This window comes from Micropterus salmoides, unplaced genomic scaffold, assembly GCF_014851395.1.
Source record: "Micropterus salmoides isolate LMB-PRFRI ecotype aquatic unplaced genomic scaffold, ASM1485139v1 Ms_hic_scaffold_9, whole genome shotgun sequence".
Taxonomy (NCBI): domain Eukaryota; kingdom Metazoa; phylum Chordata; class Actinopteri; order Centrarchiformes; family Centrarchidae; genus Micropterus; species Micropterus salmoides.
Genome location: NW_024044681.1, coordinates 2,898,911 through 2,914,312, shown reverse-complemented (window position 1 = coordinate 2,914,312; position 15,402 = coordinate 2,898,911). Strand labels below are relative to the sequence as shown.

The 15,402-nt window shown below is 41.2% G+C and overlaps 1 protein-coding gene across 1 annotated transcript in view; it reads right to left on the bottom strand.

Moving 5' to 3' along the window:
* Positions 1-15,402, bottom strand: part of LOC119895439 (NACHT, LRR and PYD domains-containing protein 12-like) — a 61,466-nt gene that overhangs the window by 18,340 nt on the left and 27,724 nt on the right. Inside the window, exon 8 of the mRNA XM_038708574.1 lies at positions 1,525-1,698. Within this exon, the coding sequence (XP_038564502.1) occupies positions 1,525-1,698 (174 nt within the window). The remainder of the gene's footprint in view (positions 1-1,524; positions 1,699-15,402) is intronic.

Sequence of the window (15,402 nt, the reverse complement as noted above, 5' to 3'; positions counted from 1 at the left end):
TATCCCAGGACCTGAAGTGGGAGTCATTGGGGTCCATTTTCAAAAAACACAACATCTCCTTTCATTGCTTTGCAGATGACATCCTAATCTATTTACCTGTAAAATCTAATGACAAAGCTGCAACTCAGTCCTTGCTCAACTGCCTGAGAGATCTTAAAATATGGTTGGATCAGAACTTTCTCTGTCTGAATGAAAGTAAGACTGAGGTTGTTGTGTTCAGTCAACCTGGGGATTTAAGTGCTTGTATAGATGTTCTTGGTACTTTAGGAACATATAGTCGTCCATTTACCAAGAATCTAGGTGTGATCTTTGACAGTGCTTTTAAGTTTGAAAAACAGATTAGTTCTGTAGTAAAAAGCCAGTTTCTTTCAGCTGAGACTGTTGGCCAAAGTCAAGCCCTACCTACCACGCAAAGACTTTGAAAGAGTAATACATGCATTTATAACGTCTCGTCTCCACTACTGTAACTCTTTGAATGTTGGAGTGGATCAGTCGTCTCTCCATCGGTACAGTTAGTCCAGAATGCAGCAGCCCAACTTCTAACATGAACTAAAAAGCGTGAGCACATTACACCTGTTTTAGCCTCGCTCCACTGGCTTCCTGTCAGCTTTAGGATTGATTTTAAGATTTTATTGCTTGTTTTTAAATTTTAAATGGGTTGGCACCTTCTTATTTATCAGAACTTTTACATGTAGACACTCCGGTCAAAGCACTGAGGTCATCCAATCAGATGCTCCTTGATGTCCCCAGATCCAGGTTAAAAACTAAAGGTGACCAAGCCTTCTCAGTAGCTGCTCCTAATCTTTGGAATACTTTACCTGTTCAAATAAGAAATGCCCAAACTCCTGACACTTTCAAATCCTTGCTAAAGACCTATCTTTATTCATTGGCCTTCAAACAGAGTTGAGTAGTGACATTTATTTTATTTTTTACTTTTTCTACTATTGTCATGTATATTTGTTGTCTATTGTGGAAAGCACTTTGGTCAACTAGTGTTGTTTTTAAATGTGCTATATAAATAAACTTGAACACATACCTGGTGAATAAAACTGATTCTGAACATTCATACACCTATTCATCAACATAGATAATATAATAACATGCTGCGGATCGTAGGTAGGTAGCTAAGTAGGTGTTCTGAAGGATCAATATCAGCAATAAGAAATTCTTTGTGAAAACACATTGAAACCAACAGAAACCAAAGACATATTTCTACTTCAACAAGCAAACTTGATCAGTTTAAAACTAATATTAGTTCACAGGATTTTCTGTATACAGATGTGACCATTTACCAAAAATTAGAAACATTAATTTACTTTAACGACTAACAGCGGACATTTTCCACAGTTTTTTTAAGAAACACAAGTCTTTGTGACTGCAGACTAAATTTAGTACAAGAAACATGAAAATATGAACTAAAGGACATTTACAACTTTATGGATGAATGTTATGTATGAACAGAAATTACCTTCAATTGTTAAGCATATCAGATCTACAATAGTAACAGAGAGTCAGTGAACTGACCTCAGAGTCTCCAGTCTGCAGTATGGACTCTCCAGAAAACCACACAGCAGCTTCACTCCTGAATCCTGCAGCTTGTTGTCACTCATGTCCAGCTCTCTCAGATGGGAGGGGTTGGACTTCAGAGCTGAGGCCAGAGAAGCACAGCTGATCTCTGACAAACTGCACCCCCACAATCTGAATAAAGAATAATGATGTAACTTTAGAAGACGGTAGCCCCTTTTCCACTGCATAGTACCAGTTCGGCTCGCCTCGCCTTTTTTGGTTTTCCATTGTGGAAAAGTTCCTATACCTGCTTACACGTATTTTTTTTCACCTCTGTTGAGGTTCCAAGCGAGGTGATGCGATATTAAAATGTGATGTGAAAACATGGCAAACTACTCATTGGTCAGAGAGAATCGCCACTATTCACTGCATCATCTTTGTGTGCCCTAGACAGAGGCCAGCAACAGGAAGTTTTATATTTCACAATTTTCTTACATTATTTCATAACTAAATCCACTTCTGAGAAGTTTTGAGCTGAGAAATCAACTGTGTAGATTTCTTATATTGGCAGTTTTATGAAAAGTGATGGTGGAACAAAAATGTGCTTGAAAGTTTTCGGAGGTGAGGAGTGGCGACGGGGCCAGCCAACATATACTGAATATATTTGTTACTGTCTGATAGTTGAAATAGAGATTATTTATTTCTTCATTGAATTCATATAGTTTTATTATCATTTCTTTAAAAACATGATGTGGAATAGAAGCTGAAAATCAGAAGTTTAAGAGGTTCAGAGTGAATTATTTAGTGGAGATTTTTCTTGTTATATTAAGCTTTTAAATGTGGAGCTCAACGTTGCTCTGCCACAGTCAATGGATGTAACCACTGAAGAAGAAGAAAGGCTTTAGCATTAAGATACTCAATGTGGATCATTATAATATCAGCCTTATCACTATGGTGTCACCACAACTTTCACATCATATTAATCTCAGCACAGGAGGAAAAATTGGTATCTGACCTCAGAGTCTCCAGTCTGCAGTTTGGACTCTCCAGTCCAGCAGACAGCATCTTCACTCCTGAATCCTGCAGCTCGTTGTTACTCAGGTCCAGCTCTCTCAGATGGGAGGGGTTGGACTTCAGAGCTGAGGCCATGACTTCACAGTGAGTCTCTGAGAGTCCACAGCCACAAAGTCTGAGAGAATATACTTTAATATAGATAATAATATAACTTAAAATATGATTTAAATTTGAATTTGACACTTTATTCTAAAGATAGACTGTGCATTTGGCATCACAAAGCACATTAACATGAGCGGCTGCAGCTCAGCTGCTCAGCCATTGATCACAAGGTTTGTGGTTTGAAACTTGAGCTCCAGTCCACATGTCCCAAGTGTCCTTGAGCAACATAATGAACTATATTATTACTCCTTCGGACAAAAGCCAAATGACTGTAATGTGAACACGTCATATTGTGATTAACAGGGTGCTGTGATTTGTGTTTGTTAAACTTTATTTTAACTTGATGTTCACTGAGCTGTAAAATCACTGCAGGTTGGAACTGCACTCGTATGGATTTACCTCACTCATGTGCTTGTGTGCGTTTTGTGCATCTTTGATGCATCTTATGTCACTCCATCTGCTTTTCATCTCACATTAAATTCATTTACTCCTGTTGCATTGGTAGTATAATTAGTACTAAAGACTGTATTATTACCATTTTATTGGTAATAGTTTAAAGTGGAGTTCAGCTGTTTAACGGCATCATTTCTTCTCTGAGTTTGGTGATGATAAAATCCCTCCACTGAACTGAACCTGCTGAGCTCTCCTTCACTGCCAGAATGAACCTGGAGGTCGTCCCAGCAGCTGATTGTGTAAGAGTGTGGCTGCAGATTCAATGAAAGCCACAGTGGAAATGTGTGTTTTACAGGTACCGCGCTGCAGCACGGCAAATAAGCAAATAATTCCACTCACACACACATGTGCTGCTGTTTTCTCTGCATATCTTGCCTTTAGTGTTTCTGCTGTGAAATGGTGCAGAAAGGAAACACATTGTCTCACAGTTTTTGTTTGCAAACTGATTTCATTTCTCACATTAAGGTTAAAAAACGCTGTCTATCACTAAACATTACTAAAGTAGCTTTGGAATTTACCAGTTTACAGACCAGTCCGTTTAAATCCTACCAGAGAGAGAGTGTCCTTACTGTTTCTAAATCAAACTCATTTCTTATGCAGCAAAAGACATGAAGAGACATTCATTGTTGGAACTAAACAATGTAAAGTTAATGTGAGCAGAGGAAAATATACTACAAGCACGGTGTCAGTTACAGTGTGTCAGGAAATAAATGCTTTAACTTCTCAAGACCAAGAGACATGTTCTTTGGAGTTAAGAATGAAGCTTCCCTGTCTGGCTATCCTGTCTGGGTTTGACGGTTGCCAGGAGAATGCTACTTGCCTGACTGCATTTGGTGGAGGGGGACTATGGTGTGAAGTTGTTCTCAGGGGTTGGGCTTGGCCCTTTAGTTCCAGTGAAAGGAACTGTTAATGCTTCAGCATACCAAGACATTTTGGACAATTTCATGCTCCCAACTGCGGATACAGTTTGGGGATTGCTCCTTCCTGTTCTAACATAACTGCCACCACTGCTCAAAGCAAGGTCCATAAAGACATGAATGAGCGAGTTTAATGTGGAGAACTTGACTGGCCTGCACAGAGTACTGACCCCAACCTGATAGAACACCTTTGGGATGAATTAGAGCGGAGACTGAAAAAAAGGTTTAGTGTTAAAATGATTGTTTTCCCTTTCATACTGAATGAGTTAGTAGCAGTTCTCTTACTTTGTGTCTGAAGGTCCAGGTTCATTACTGAAATTTAGAGGTTCAGGTTCGGACCCGTCACTCTTCATAGACAGACAGCTGGATCCTGCAGACTCTGCTCTGTCCTCCTCTTTCATCTTCTGGACTTCAGTTCAGGTGTTTTCTTTTGTTCCAGTATAGCTGGTGTGTTGTCTGTGTTCAGGATTTCATTTAGGTGAAAATGGTGACATGTAGGAAATGGTCAGTAAGAAGACCTTGAATAACACCCTGTCCTTCCAGTTCCACATAAAAACCACCTGGACTGCCTTTTCCCACCTCAACAATATCTCTAGACTCTGACCCTCTCTCTCTCACTCCAGCATTAAAACTCTCCTCCTGCCTTTGTCACTTCCTGTCTAGACTACTGCAACACTCTCCTCACCGGTATCCAAACCAAACTCATCAGTTGACTCCAACTGGTTCGGAACTCTACAGCCAGAATCCTCAGCTGCACCAGATCCTCTGAACATATCACACTCATCAAACTTCACTGGCTCCTTGTGCAAAACCAGATTACCTCCTCCCAGTCCCTCCACTCCGCCTCTCCACCATGGGAGCCCGAGCCTTTACCTGCTCTGCTGTGATTGGTGCATCGAGGTTTGTGGAATGTGGGACTTTGAACCAGGGGTGGATACATGATACACCACCCGCACCACACTTTATGTGAACAAGATTACTGAACAATAACTTTAGTAAAACAGAACAAGGGGAGTGTGTTGCTCTCAGGAGGAGGCGGCTAGAAGGAGCACATGTTGGCACAATGGAATCCTGGCTCTAAATCTACATCTGTCCACTGCAGAGACTTTATTATATTATATTATATTATAACATTGAATTAAAAGTATATCCATGTCCATGTAATAGATTACTGTTAGTATAATGTTAAGTTTATTACCATTTAGTTACCATATCCATTATAATAATCTATATAGTGTGTACCATTAGTATAATATTAATTCCAGTTCCAGCAGTTTCGTTTCTGTGGCTTGTTTTCATGCATTAACTCCTCGTGCAGTAAAATGCTCTACATGGTGCTTCAGTTAGTCTCTAATGTGTTAAAGTGCTGACTCGTCAATAATCAGAAGCTTCATGCAAAGTTCAACATATGAAAGTTTGTTGCAGCTCCTCAAAATTTTTATAATGCCCCGCCCCTCCAGGCTGTGATTGGTTGGTTAATGACACGTGACGCTGATACACCAATACAGCTAAATTTCCAGCCAAGAGAGAAAAACTGCCTCAGAGACTCTGACAGGAAAAGAATCTAAATGTTGGATTAACACTCACCCTGCCTCAATCTTCAGTTTCCTCCTCCTGCTCTGTCCACTCAAAATGGAGACTGAACTCTTTCAGCTTCAGGTTTCCTCCCTGTTCTCACCTGATCAGTGTTGCTCTTCCCCTCTTACAGGAAATCAGCTGTGTGTGTGTGTGTGTGTGTGTGTGTGTGTGTGTGTGTGTGTGTGTGTGTGTGTTACGATCTAAGCGCATGCATGCGGCAGGTGAGTTTGAGGCGTTTCCAACTCCAATGTTTGAAAAAGTGGTGGTCAGTGTGTAGGTGCATGGTTCAAAGGGCGTAACATGTAATAAACCAGAGTGTTATCTCCCATTCCCTTTTAAAGCCAGGTGCGCTTGTACCCAGTGTTGGGCAAGCTATTTGTAAAATGTACTGAGATAAGCTACTAGCCACTCTACATTAATTGAAGCTTCACTAAACAGACGCTACCCCCCCAGTGAAATGTGCAACGTGTTGCAACATGGCAAAAGTAGTTTACTATAATAAATTTATATATATATATATATATATATATATATTTATTAGAGGCCTGGTTTCCACACATACAGGTCCATGTGTGGCGGTGGCGTCACTTACTGATCCTTCAGAAATGCTTGGGAAAATGTAGCATGTGTGGAAGCCACCGCGCTACTCGGTCAATAAAAGAGCTTCACTACTGAAAATCTGTTTGATTCACAAAACAGCGATGCTATCACCGAGCTACTGAGAAATGTAGCTAAACTAGCATATTAGGAAGCCGCATGTTGGCTGCTAATATCCAGCACACAGTACAATGCGCCCCACGTGTCTGACTATTTACACCACACACCCCCTCCACAGTAGCTGCCACTTACTCTATGTCCACAGCTGCACAGACCTGTGCTGTTTCCATCATGGCTCTCCCTGTTGGTCACCCTTTGATTTTGACAAGTGTGTCTCAAAATTAATGGAGTAAAATAATAACAATCCCAGGTTCCTCTTCAACACTGTAGCCAGATTGACGGGAAGCCACAGCTCTAAGGAACAAGGTGTCCCTCTTGATCTCAGTAGTGACATTTTTATGAACCATTTTAACAACAAAATTTTAGTTATTAGAAATAAAATTCAGCACCTCCTGCCTTCAATGGATGCCGACCTGCCCTTAGTCTCCTCAGAAGCACCTTTAAAGCTCAATGGATATTTGAACTGTTTTGCTACCATCAACCTTCAACAACTTACTTCACTTGTGTCCTCGTCCAAATTAACGACCTGCCTCACAGACTCTGAGAGTCAACTTTGAGAGAATTTCATCTCTAAATCCACTTCTGAGAAGTTTTGAGGCGAGAAATCAGCTGTGTAGATTTCGAATATTGACAGTTTTACGAGAAGTGATGGCAGAACAAAAATGTGATGAATATTTTCGGAGTTGAGGAGCTCCGCAAGTGGCGGCGGGGGAAGCCTGCTGTGACCCGCGGGAGGAGCGTGAGGCCGGCCAGCCGCCCGCTCACAGAGCCCTCTGCTCCCGCCGTCACACAGACCGCTGCAGCAACAACGGCAGAGGAAAACACAGCTGGAAGGTTTTCATACCGCTTATCTGTCTTTACATTCTGAGGATCTATCTCTGGGTACTATCTGCAATGGAAAACGGAGCAGGGCCGAGTAGAGTCAGTCTATCGATTTGCACTATGGTTACATTTTTTGGCAAGGCAGCATAGATCGTCAGAACACCGGCAACAGTTCGAGCTTTAGTCCTGATGGTAAGATGTGGAACAATGATGTTGTGGACTTGAGAGTAACTTCTACCATCTGCTAGGTTACGGTCTTCAGTCTGAAGAGGCTTTGATTTGGATCACACTACCTTGTTTCTTACAACCCGCCCTTCTCTGTTTCTGATTGGCTAGTAGTCCTTACCTGGGAACTGCGCATGGGCACCTCCCAACAAAGATTTTGTACAAGTAAGATGCATCACTCTGTAGCTCAAGAGCGGAGCGTACAACACACAGGGTGAAAGAGGAGCTGCAGCAATGTGCATTATGAGAAAAATGTGGTGTTTTTTGAAAATTAAACCATGTAAACCTGTTCTGGTACAACCCCTAATTAAGATTTTGAACCTGAAAATGAACATAATACCACCTCTTTAATATACAAATATGGAATATGATTTAACAAGTCTCAGTTCATAGCCGGGTGAACACCGGAGCTGAAGAAAGCAAGATGCCAGAACACTGCAGCATATTCATGCTCAAATCGGCAGACCATCGCAAACAGGGCTCGGGGGATTACTTAACGTACTATTGGTTGTATTTTGTGAACAGAATATTACCAGAGAGTTGAGAAGGAGCAAGGATCTTTGATATTACTGTACTGAAATCGTAGCCAGCTAGCTAGGCTATGTTGACTGCACCGGCTGGTGTCGTGCCAAAAAGTGATGGCCCGCCGAAAATTGATTGCTGTCTGCGAGAGTGCGCTCAGCGTGTTAAAGCTGTTTGCCCAGTCTCTTTACGACTACAGCTGCTTTTATGTGGATTAATTTTACCTGCTGTGTACCAACCAATCCCGTCATTTTTACCTGTTAAAATATCTTTAGATGGCAAAAACAACATTCTACTTACTAGAAAGTGATTGAAGCCTCAACTTGTTGACTGAAAGGTTATTTCTGTCCTGAAATTAGTTGATTGCCTTCTGAAGAGTTATATTTGACAGATTATAACTCACCTAGTACTTTTTACCTCTTAAAATACTTTTAGATGGCCAATACAACCAATAAAAAAAATACTTACTGATTGATGGGTCATTTATATCCTGAGATAACTTGATCTAAATTTTTTAATTCAAGACTGAAATTCAAGATTGAACTGTGACTGTAAACAACAGTCAGTAGGGAAACTATTTTAAAAGATAAAAATGTTGACAGCTCACCTCACTTTCGATTTGCCTTTGTGGAGCAGTGTTGGAAATGTCAGCAAACAACACCTTGTACGGTCCAATTTTTGATAGTAGGACATACATGTTTTTCCCCTCCCATGCATCTTTCACATCTATAAAATGAGAATTACATCTTGTTAGGGATTTTTCAACTGATCTTATAAAATCTGCTCTCCCTCTACTTACTCTTACTATGGCCCTATGTCTACAAAAGTAAAACCTGTAGCTGGTGAAATCTTATATCTGTTTTTGGACAAACATTTTTCTCTCTCTTCCTGATCTTTAGGGTGTCATACATTATTTTATTTCATCAAAATGTTGTAGCTATTACAACAATCAGCTGATCATCTTTATATATATATATATATAGAGGCTTCAATCACTTTCTAGTAAGTAGAATACAGCATTTTATGGGTTGTTTATGAGTCTTAAGGATAATTGCAAAAGAGATCATGTCTTTATTTTATATATAACTCAGCAGTAAGTCATGTTATGATAGGCTACAGTCCATTTTCCAAATATAAACAAGGATATTAGCCATACCAAACACATGTTCCATCGGCAACAACAGGCTTCTATTATTTCCTATAATCAGGTAAATGTCATGTCTGATTACGCTATAAACTGCAAACACTTATTTGGCCACAATTGCGATTATTGAGTTAAAAGAAACGTTAAAGTGGAAAGTTAATGGCTGTCCCATTATCAAATCGTCAAGTGCGTGAGGGCTCTCTCGCGGACATTTTGAGCCCTTTATAGGCCCTTTTCGTGAGTCCACATTTCTGCAGACTTTGGCTGAGGGAATTGCCCACAGTTCATAGTGGTATGACATAAAACACGGGGGTTACCCGTAGACTGTATGGGGTTACCAGGGGAAGCCCGGAAGCGAGAGAAATATCACGGCAAATCCGCGTATTAAGAGAAGAAAACAGTAAACAAACAAGCATCGACACCAACGCTGATGTCAAAATGGTTGAAAGTTTTCTTTAGATGCTGCATAGAACTGCAAGTAAGAGGAATGCAGTCACCTTATTACACTTATTATGATGATGCTATTTGACCAACAATAGTGTATTGATAAATTACAAATATATATTGACATTTAGGCTATCTCTCCTCCAGTTTGTAAGCCTGCGGGACTTAAAAATAAGCCAAAAACATAAAATAAAAAGTGCGCAACGTGTTTCAGCATCGTCAAGGTAACGTGAAGTGGCAAAGGGCTGTCCCGTTCCTGTTTACAGCATTTTGAGCCCTCACAGCCTCTTGCACTCAATCACCTTCCAAGAGACGTCAGTAAAGTCTGTGAGGGTTCGGGGCTTAGGGGGGACATTGGGATTGGGTTGTTCCCTCCCTGTTCTCACCTGATCACCTGCTCAGTGTTCTTCTTCTTCTTTATGGAATTTTATTGGCAGTTGACACACAATGAAATTACCGCCACCAAGTGGTATGGAGTGTGGATCTGAATGAGTATAGGCTACCTATTTTACACCAAACAAAACAAAGCAAAACCAAATCAACAAAACAAAAATAAGATTCTGATCCTCTCAATCATATTGATTAATCTATGATAATGAAAAACAGTTCCATAGCACTTATCTCTTGAGTTCTTTCTAAGAATTTCTGTTAAATCAAAAACTATTCTTTCCATTCTAAGATTTTGGATCATTTCCCTCCGTTTTCTCTCATACTTCTTGCAGTGTACCATGACATGTTCGATTGTCTCTTGTTGCTCACAGTGTTCACACCTGCCGGTGATATGTTTACCTATTTTGAATAAAGTGCTGTTTAATCCTGTGTGCCCAAATCTAAGTCTTCATATAAGTGTCTCTTCTCTCCTGTTTCTTTCTGCACATCTCATTTCTCCCACTCTCCTCTGAATTATGTAAAACCACCGTCCTTTCCTCTCTCCCTCCCGTTGCTTTTGCCACCTTTTCTTCAGCCTTTGTTTAATAATGCTCTTTATTTCCATCTTACTGGTGCTGACCGCCACATCGATGTCTTCTCTTTTTGTGGCCTCCTTTGCAGCCTTATGTGCCATTTAATTTCCTTTGATTCCAACATGTGCTGGCACCCACACAAATATTACTGCAATGCCCATCATTTGAATTCTATATAATGTTTGCTGTATTTCTATCAAAATGTCTGCTCTGCTGTCTGAGTGACTGCTCTGTAAACTGATTAGTGATTAATCTGAACAAATAATCACTCTCAATGTTCTTATTTCTTCTATCCATTGCACTGCTAACAGAATTGCTAGCATTTCTCCTGTGTATACTGATACATTATCACTGATCCTATTGCAATATGAAACTCTGGAACAATAAAAGCTATCTTGTTAACTACACTCTTTGATGCATCTGTGTAGATCTAGATGTAACTGTGATAACTATTAATATATGCCTGTATAGTATGTGAATTCAAAATAAACCCCCTGTCCTTGTTTTTCTTTTCTAATAGTGTAAGATCTACTGTTGCTTCAGGTAGTACCCAAGGTGGTACTGCTGGACTGAATTTTCAAAACAGTTATTTCTAACTCTGTTGCTTTTTGTATGACTGTCCACCCAAAGCTTTTTGTCCCTCTCCTTTTACCAAAAAGATTTTAAAGTGCTTTATGCTGGATGATCTTCACTATGGCCCTGTAAATTAACCCAGTAATTCAGAGATAGCTGATAGCTGCCACCTCGAGTGGCATTTCTTCCATTTCCACCTGTAGTGCTGCCGTTGGAGTTGTTTTAAATGCCCCTGTGCATAATCTCAAAGCCTAAAACTGAATGTTGTCTAACTTTTTTAGAGATGTGCTTGATGCAGATCCATACACCACACAACCATAATCCAGTACTGATCTAATTAATCCACAGTAAATTGCCACCCCCAATCACTTCCCACTAAACACCTCATAACATCACTTTCCTACATTTGTACACCCCATGTTATTCCCTCATCAAACCATAACCCCAAAAACTTCGTGTTTCACTCTTTCCAATTCTTGATTATGTAATTTTAGTTTTACCTCAGTACCAATTCTTTTCTTTGTAAAAAAAAAACATTGTCTTTGTCTTATCTACTGAGAATTTAAAACCCCATTTATATGACTCCACTCCTCTATTTCCACAATAGCTTCCTAAATTTCAGATTTCTTCCTCTCTTCCAAATCGCCCCGTCATCCGCAAAAAGTGAAAACCCCCTCCCTTCTCTATTTCCCTGAAAACATCATTAATTATGAAGAATTATAAAGGACTTATGCTCCCTTGAGGTGTTCTGTTCTCAACAATATATTTTCTTAAATAACTCTTCCCTATTCTAACTCGTATTAATCTCCCTCATAAAAAGTCCTTAACACATCTATATATTCGTCCTTCGATACCTAATTGAGACAGTCTAATTGACAATCCTTCTCTCCACATCATATCATATGCTGTTACGGGGTTGTGTGGTGTGCGGACAGAGAGGACCCAAATGCAGCACTCTGAGGGAAGGAGGTTTATTGAGGGATAAAGGGGCAGAGGGACTGGAGTGGAGGGAGAGGTGGATGTTGGGGAAACACAGGCACGGGGAACCAGGAAGACTGGGGGCCAGGGAGCTGGGGAACACTGGGGCCGAGGAAGCGAGGAGCGGTGGGGGAACAGGGAGGACGCCGTGGGGGTAGTCTGAGGAGGAGAGGGCCGGTGGATGAGCCCAGCCGACTGAACGGAGGACGAGGGTGAGTGTATCTGGGAGGGAAACAGACAGAGAGACAGGGTTAGAGGTGGCGGCGACAAAGCACAGGGAAAATGTGAAAAAACAAGTAACATGAAAAGCCTGAACACAGAGATGCACCGGGTATAGAGCAACGACGATCAAGCGAGGAGGGTGTGAAGAACCGGGGTTGAAATACAGGCAGGCATGAGGTGATTACTGGCAGGTGTGGCAGGCTGACGAGGTGGCTGATGGGATGCAGGTGCAGGTCGTTGGCTGGGCTCAGGAGCAGAGGGGGAGAGAGAGAGAGAGAGAGAGAGCACACAGGGGAGGAGACACGGGGAGGCAGGCAGGGAACAGGAAACCAAGGAAAAAAGCAGAAAAACTGATAAAAAGGAGAAAAAACCAGGACACTCACCGTCAGCCGGGCTGCCACCACAACAGTATGCCTTCTCTATGTCAAAGAAGACAGCCACTACACTTTCTCTGTTTACTTGTGCTATTCTAATTTCATGCTCTAAACGGCTGGATCCATTGTATTTCTTCTTATTTCTCTATATATCCTTACTTTAGTTTTAGTTTTGTAATTGTAAAGGGTTTGTTTAGTAGGTCATTAGAATCTTCTTCTTGTTGTAACTCTTCACTCTCCCTTAATGTTGTTTCCCTCCCTCTTTTTTTCCTCTTCACTAATATTATTTGAACTGTGAATTGTTACAAAAGTTTTAGTTTTCTCCTCATCTCTCACTGCTCCATCATTTAAGACTGGGTATTCATACTCTTTTTATCCCATTCATTCTTTTTATCATCCCCCAAACTTTACCAATGTCTGTCTCTTCCTACTGAGCAACAAAATTTCCTCCAATATTCTTTCTTTGCAGCCTGCATTATCACATGGGCCTCTCGCTTTCCCATCTGCTTCAAGTCTTGTTTTGATTTGCTCCCAAGATACATCTTTTATGCCCAAAAACATCTCAGCTCCCTTAACTATTTTAATTTTCTCAGTTTTGTGTTTAACTTGATCAGTTCACATCACATAGGCCACAAACAAAATAATCTTATCCACTGACCGTTCTGTATTTGTTTTCTCTGTTTGACCTGCGTCTATTCTCGACACCTGGATAACATTGTCAGTATCAACCTTTCCTCTTTGTCCTTGTACTTTCTTCACTGTTTCTGCATAACTTGTGTTGTTAACTGTTTTAACCTGCTGTATTTCCACAGCACTCTTCCTGACTTCACATCCACCATATGTTACCCTGTGTTGGCCACCACAATTACAACATTTATCCTGCACATTTTCCTTACATTCTTCCACTATATGCTCACCTCCGCATTTAGGACATTTCTGCTTCCATTTGCAAACTGCTGCTACATGCCCATACCCCAAAGCGTAGTGGTGGAGGAATATAGGGCCTAACTGGAAAGCTCATGCATCCTACTTTCACTTTTTCTGGAAGTAAGGACTCCTGAAACTCCAGAAGAACCGACAAGCTCTCAACCCTTTTACCAATTATTGTTATTACTCAGCAGTCTCTTAATTCTACTCACCTCACCTCAACTGATACTGCGCTTGAGTTTGTCCAAGTCTTCTTCTACAGGTATCCCTGTTATCTCTCCCCTTGTTACTCTACTCTCACCCAAAGTCTTTCTCTCACTAATAATTTTCTTGCACACACTTTCGACTTGCAAGGCTTTATTTTTCTGTTCCTACGTTTTGCATGTTATCAACAAGCTTCCGTCTCTCAAAATCTTTGCCATTTCCACATCTCCCAGCTTCTCTTTTAATTCCCTAGAAACTGCTATCGGACTTAAACCCACATGTTTCTCTTCTTTTCTAAACTTGAGGATGATTTTAAATTTCTCTCTCACAGCCCTCACAAACCCACTGTCTTCATCGGAACTGTTCTCTTCCAAACTACGTTTACTTCCTTCCTAAATCCACCCTACTTCTCCTCTCGTATTTACCCCCGTTCCTTGTCCTCTCCTGAGTTCAGTGGCCAAAATCCATTTCCCCATCTTCCTCTACTTCCTGAGTCGCCATTCAAGTCCAGTCACAAACCAGTTTATGCCAACCGCCAAGTCCCACACATTTCTGAGCCCAGAAAACAGGGGCTTGTTTGTTCTTTTCTGAATTCTACCGTTTCTCAGTGTGTTCAAACGTTTCGCTCCAAAATCCACTGACAACCTCCTCCCTCCTTCAGACTCCAGGAGCCAGCTCAGCAGCACTTGTCAAGCTAACCAACCACTAACCAAACCAGATTTCCATTCTGCATGGTCCCTGGCCCCTGCTCAGTGTTGCTCCTCCCCTCTCCATTTACAGAAAACCTGTTTGTGTGTAACATGTCATCTCCCCTTCCCTTTTAAAGCCAGCTGCTCTTGTATCTTGGCGCATTGCTGTTCTAATGGCAGATGAATGGCGCATTCGCATCAGCTGACTGGTTGAAGTGCAGACTCACAGCAGAGGGGATATGGACAGAAGTGTGGACGTCTCTGATCATGAAGCCTGATGTTCCTCTGCAGCTCTGTGGTTTATCAGTGAAGCAGACTGGAGTCTGTTAACAGACAGACAGACGCTGTCTCCTCTATGAAACGTCTGGATCCTCACTGCACTGCGTTATTAGAAACTGATGAACCGCTCGTGGCTCACATCTCTCTCTCTTCCACTGGTTTCTTTCTTCTGGCTTTTATTGATGTAGGAATGTTTTCTTTAACCATTTCCTTTCATGGTCAGAGAGGCTGCTGTCAGTCATTTGAAACGTTTCTATGTGCAGTAAAGTCACAGCAATATCGTGGTGCATTTAAGCAGCAAAACTAAAAGCTGTAGTTCTAAAGTTGACAAGACAGGACAGAGGAAACTAATTAAGGCTGGACCCCCCCGCCAAAAGAGGCAAGACCAAATATTACATATATTTCCTGTACTCATTCCTTATATTCAAGAATCTTGAAATACGATTTCAGACACCCCTAAAATGGACCGTACCATTTCCTAACATTGACATTAGTTGAACGTCTTGTACCAGCGGTCTCTGTCACACGACCACTGGTCACTACCACTAGGGGCGCTAAAGATACTGGTCGCTGCCACAGTCTCTGAGGGAAGGCTCCTTTCTGTTCCTTGTCACACAAACTGTGGCTATAAACATTAAAAAAGGTCAGTTTTATGCAGTCTGTGGTTCCAAAGTAGGCCTTAGATCATTT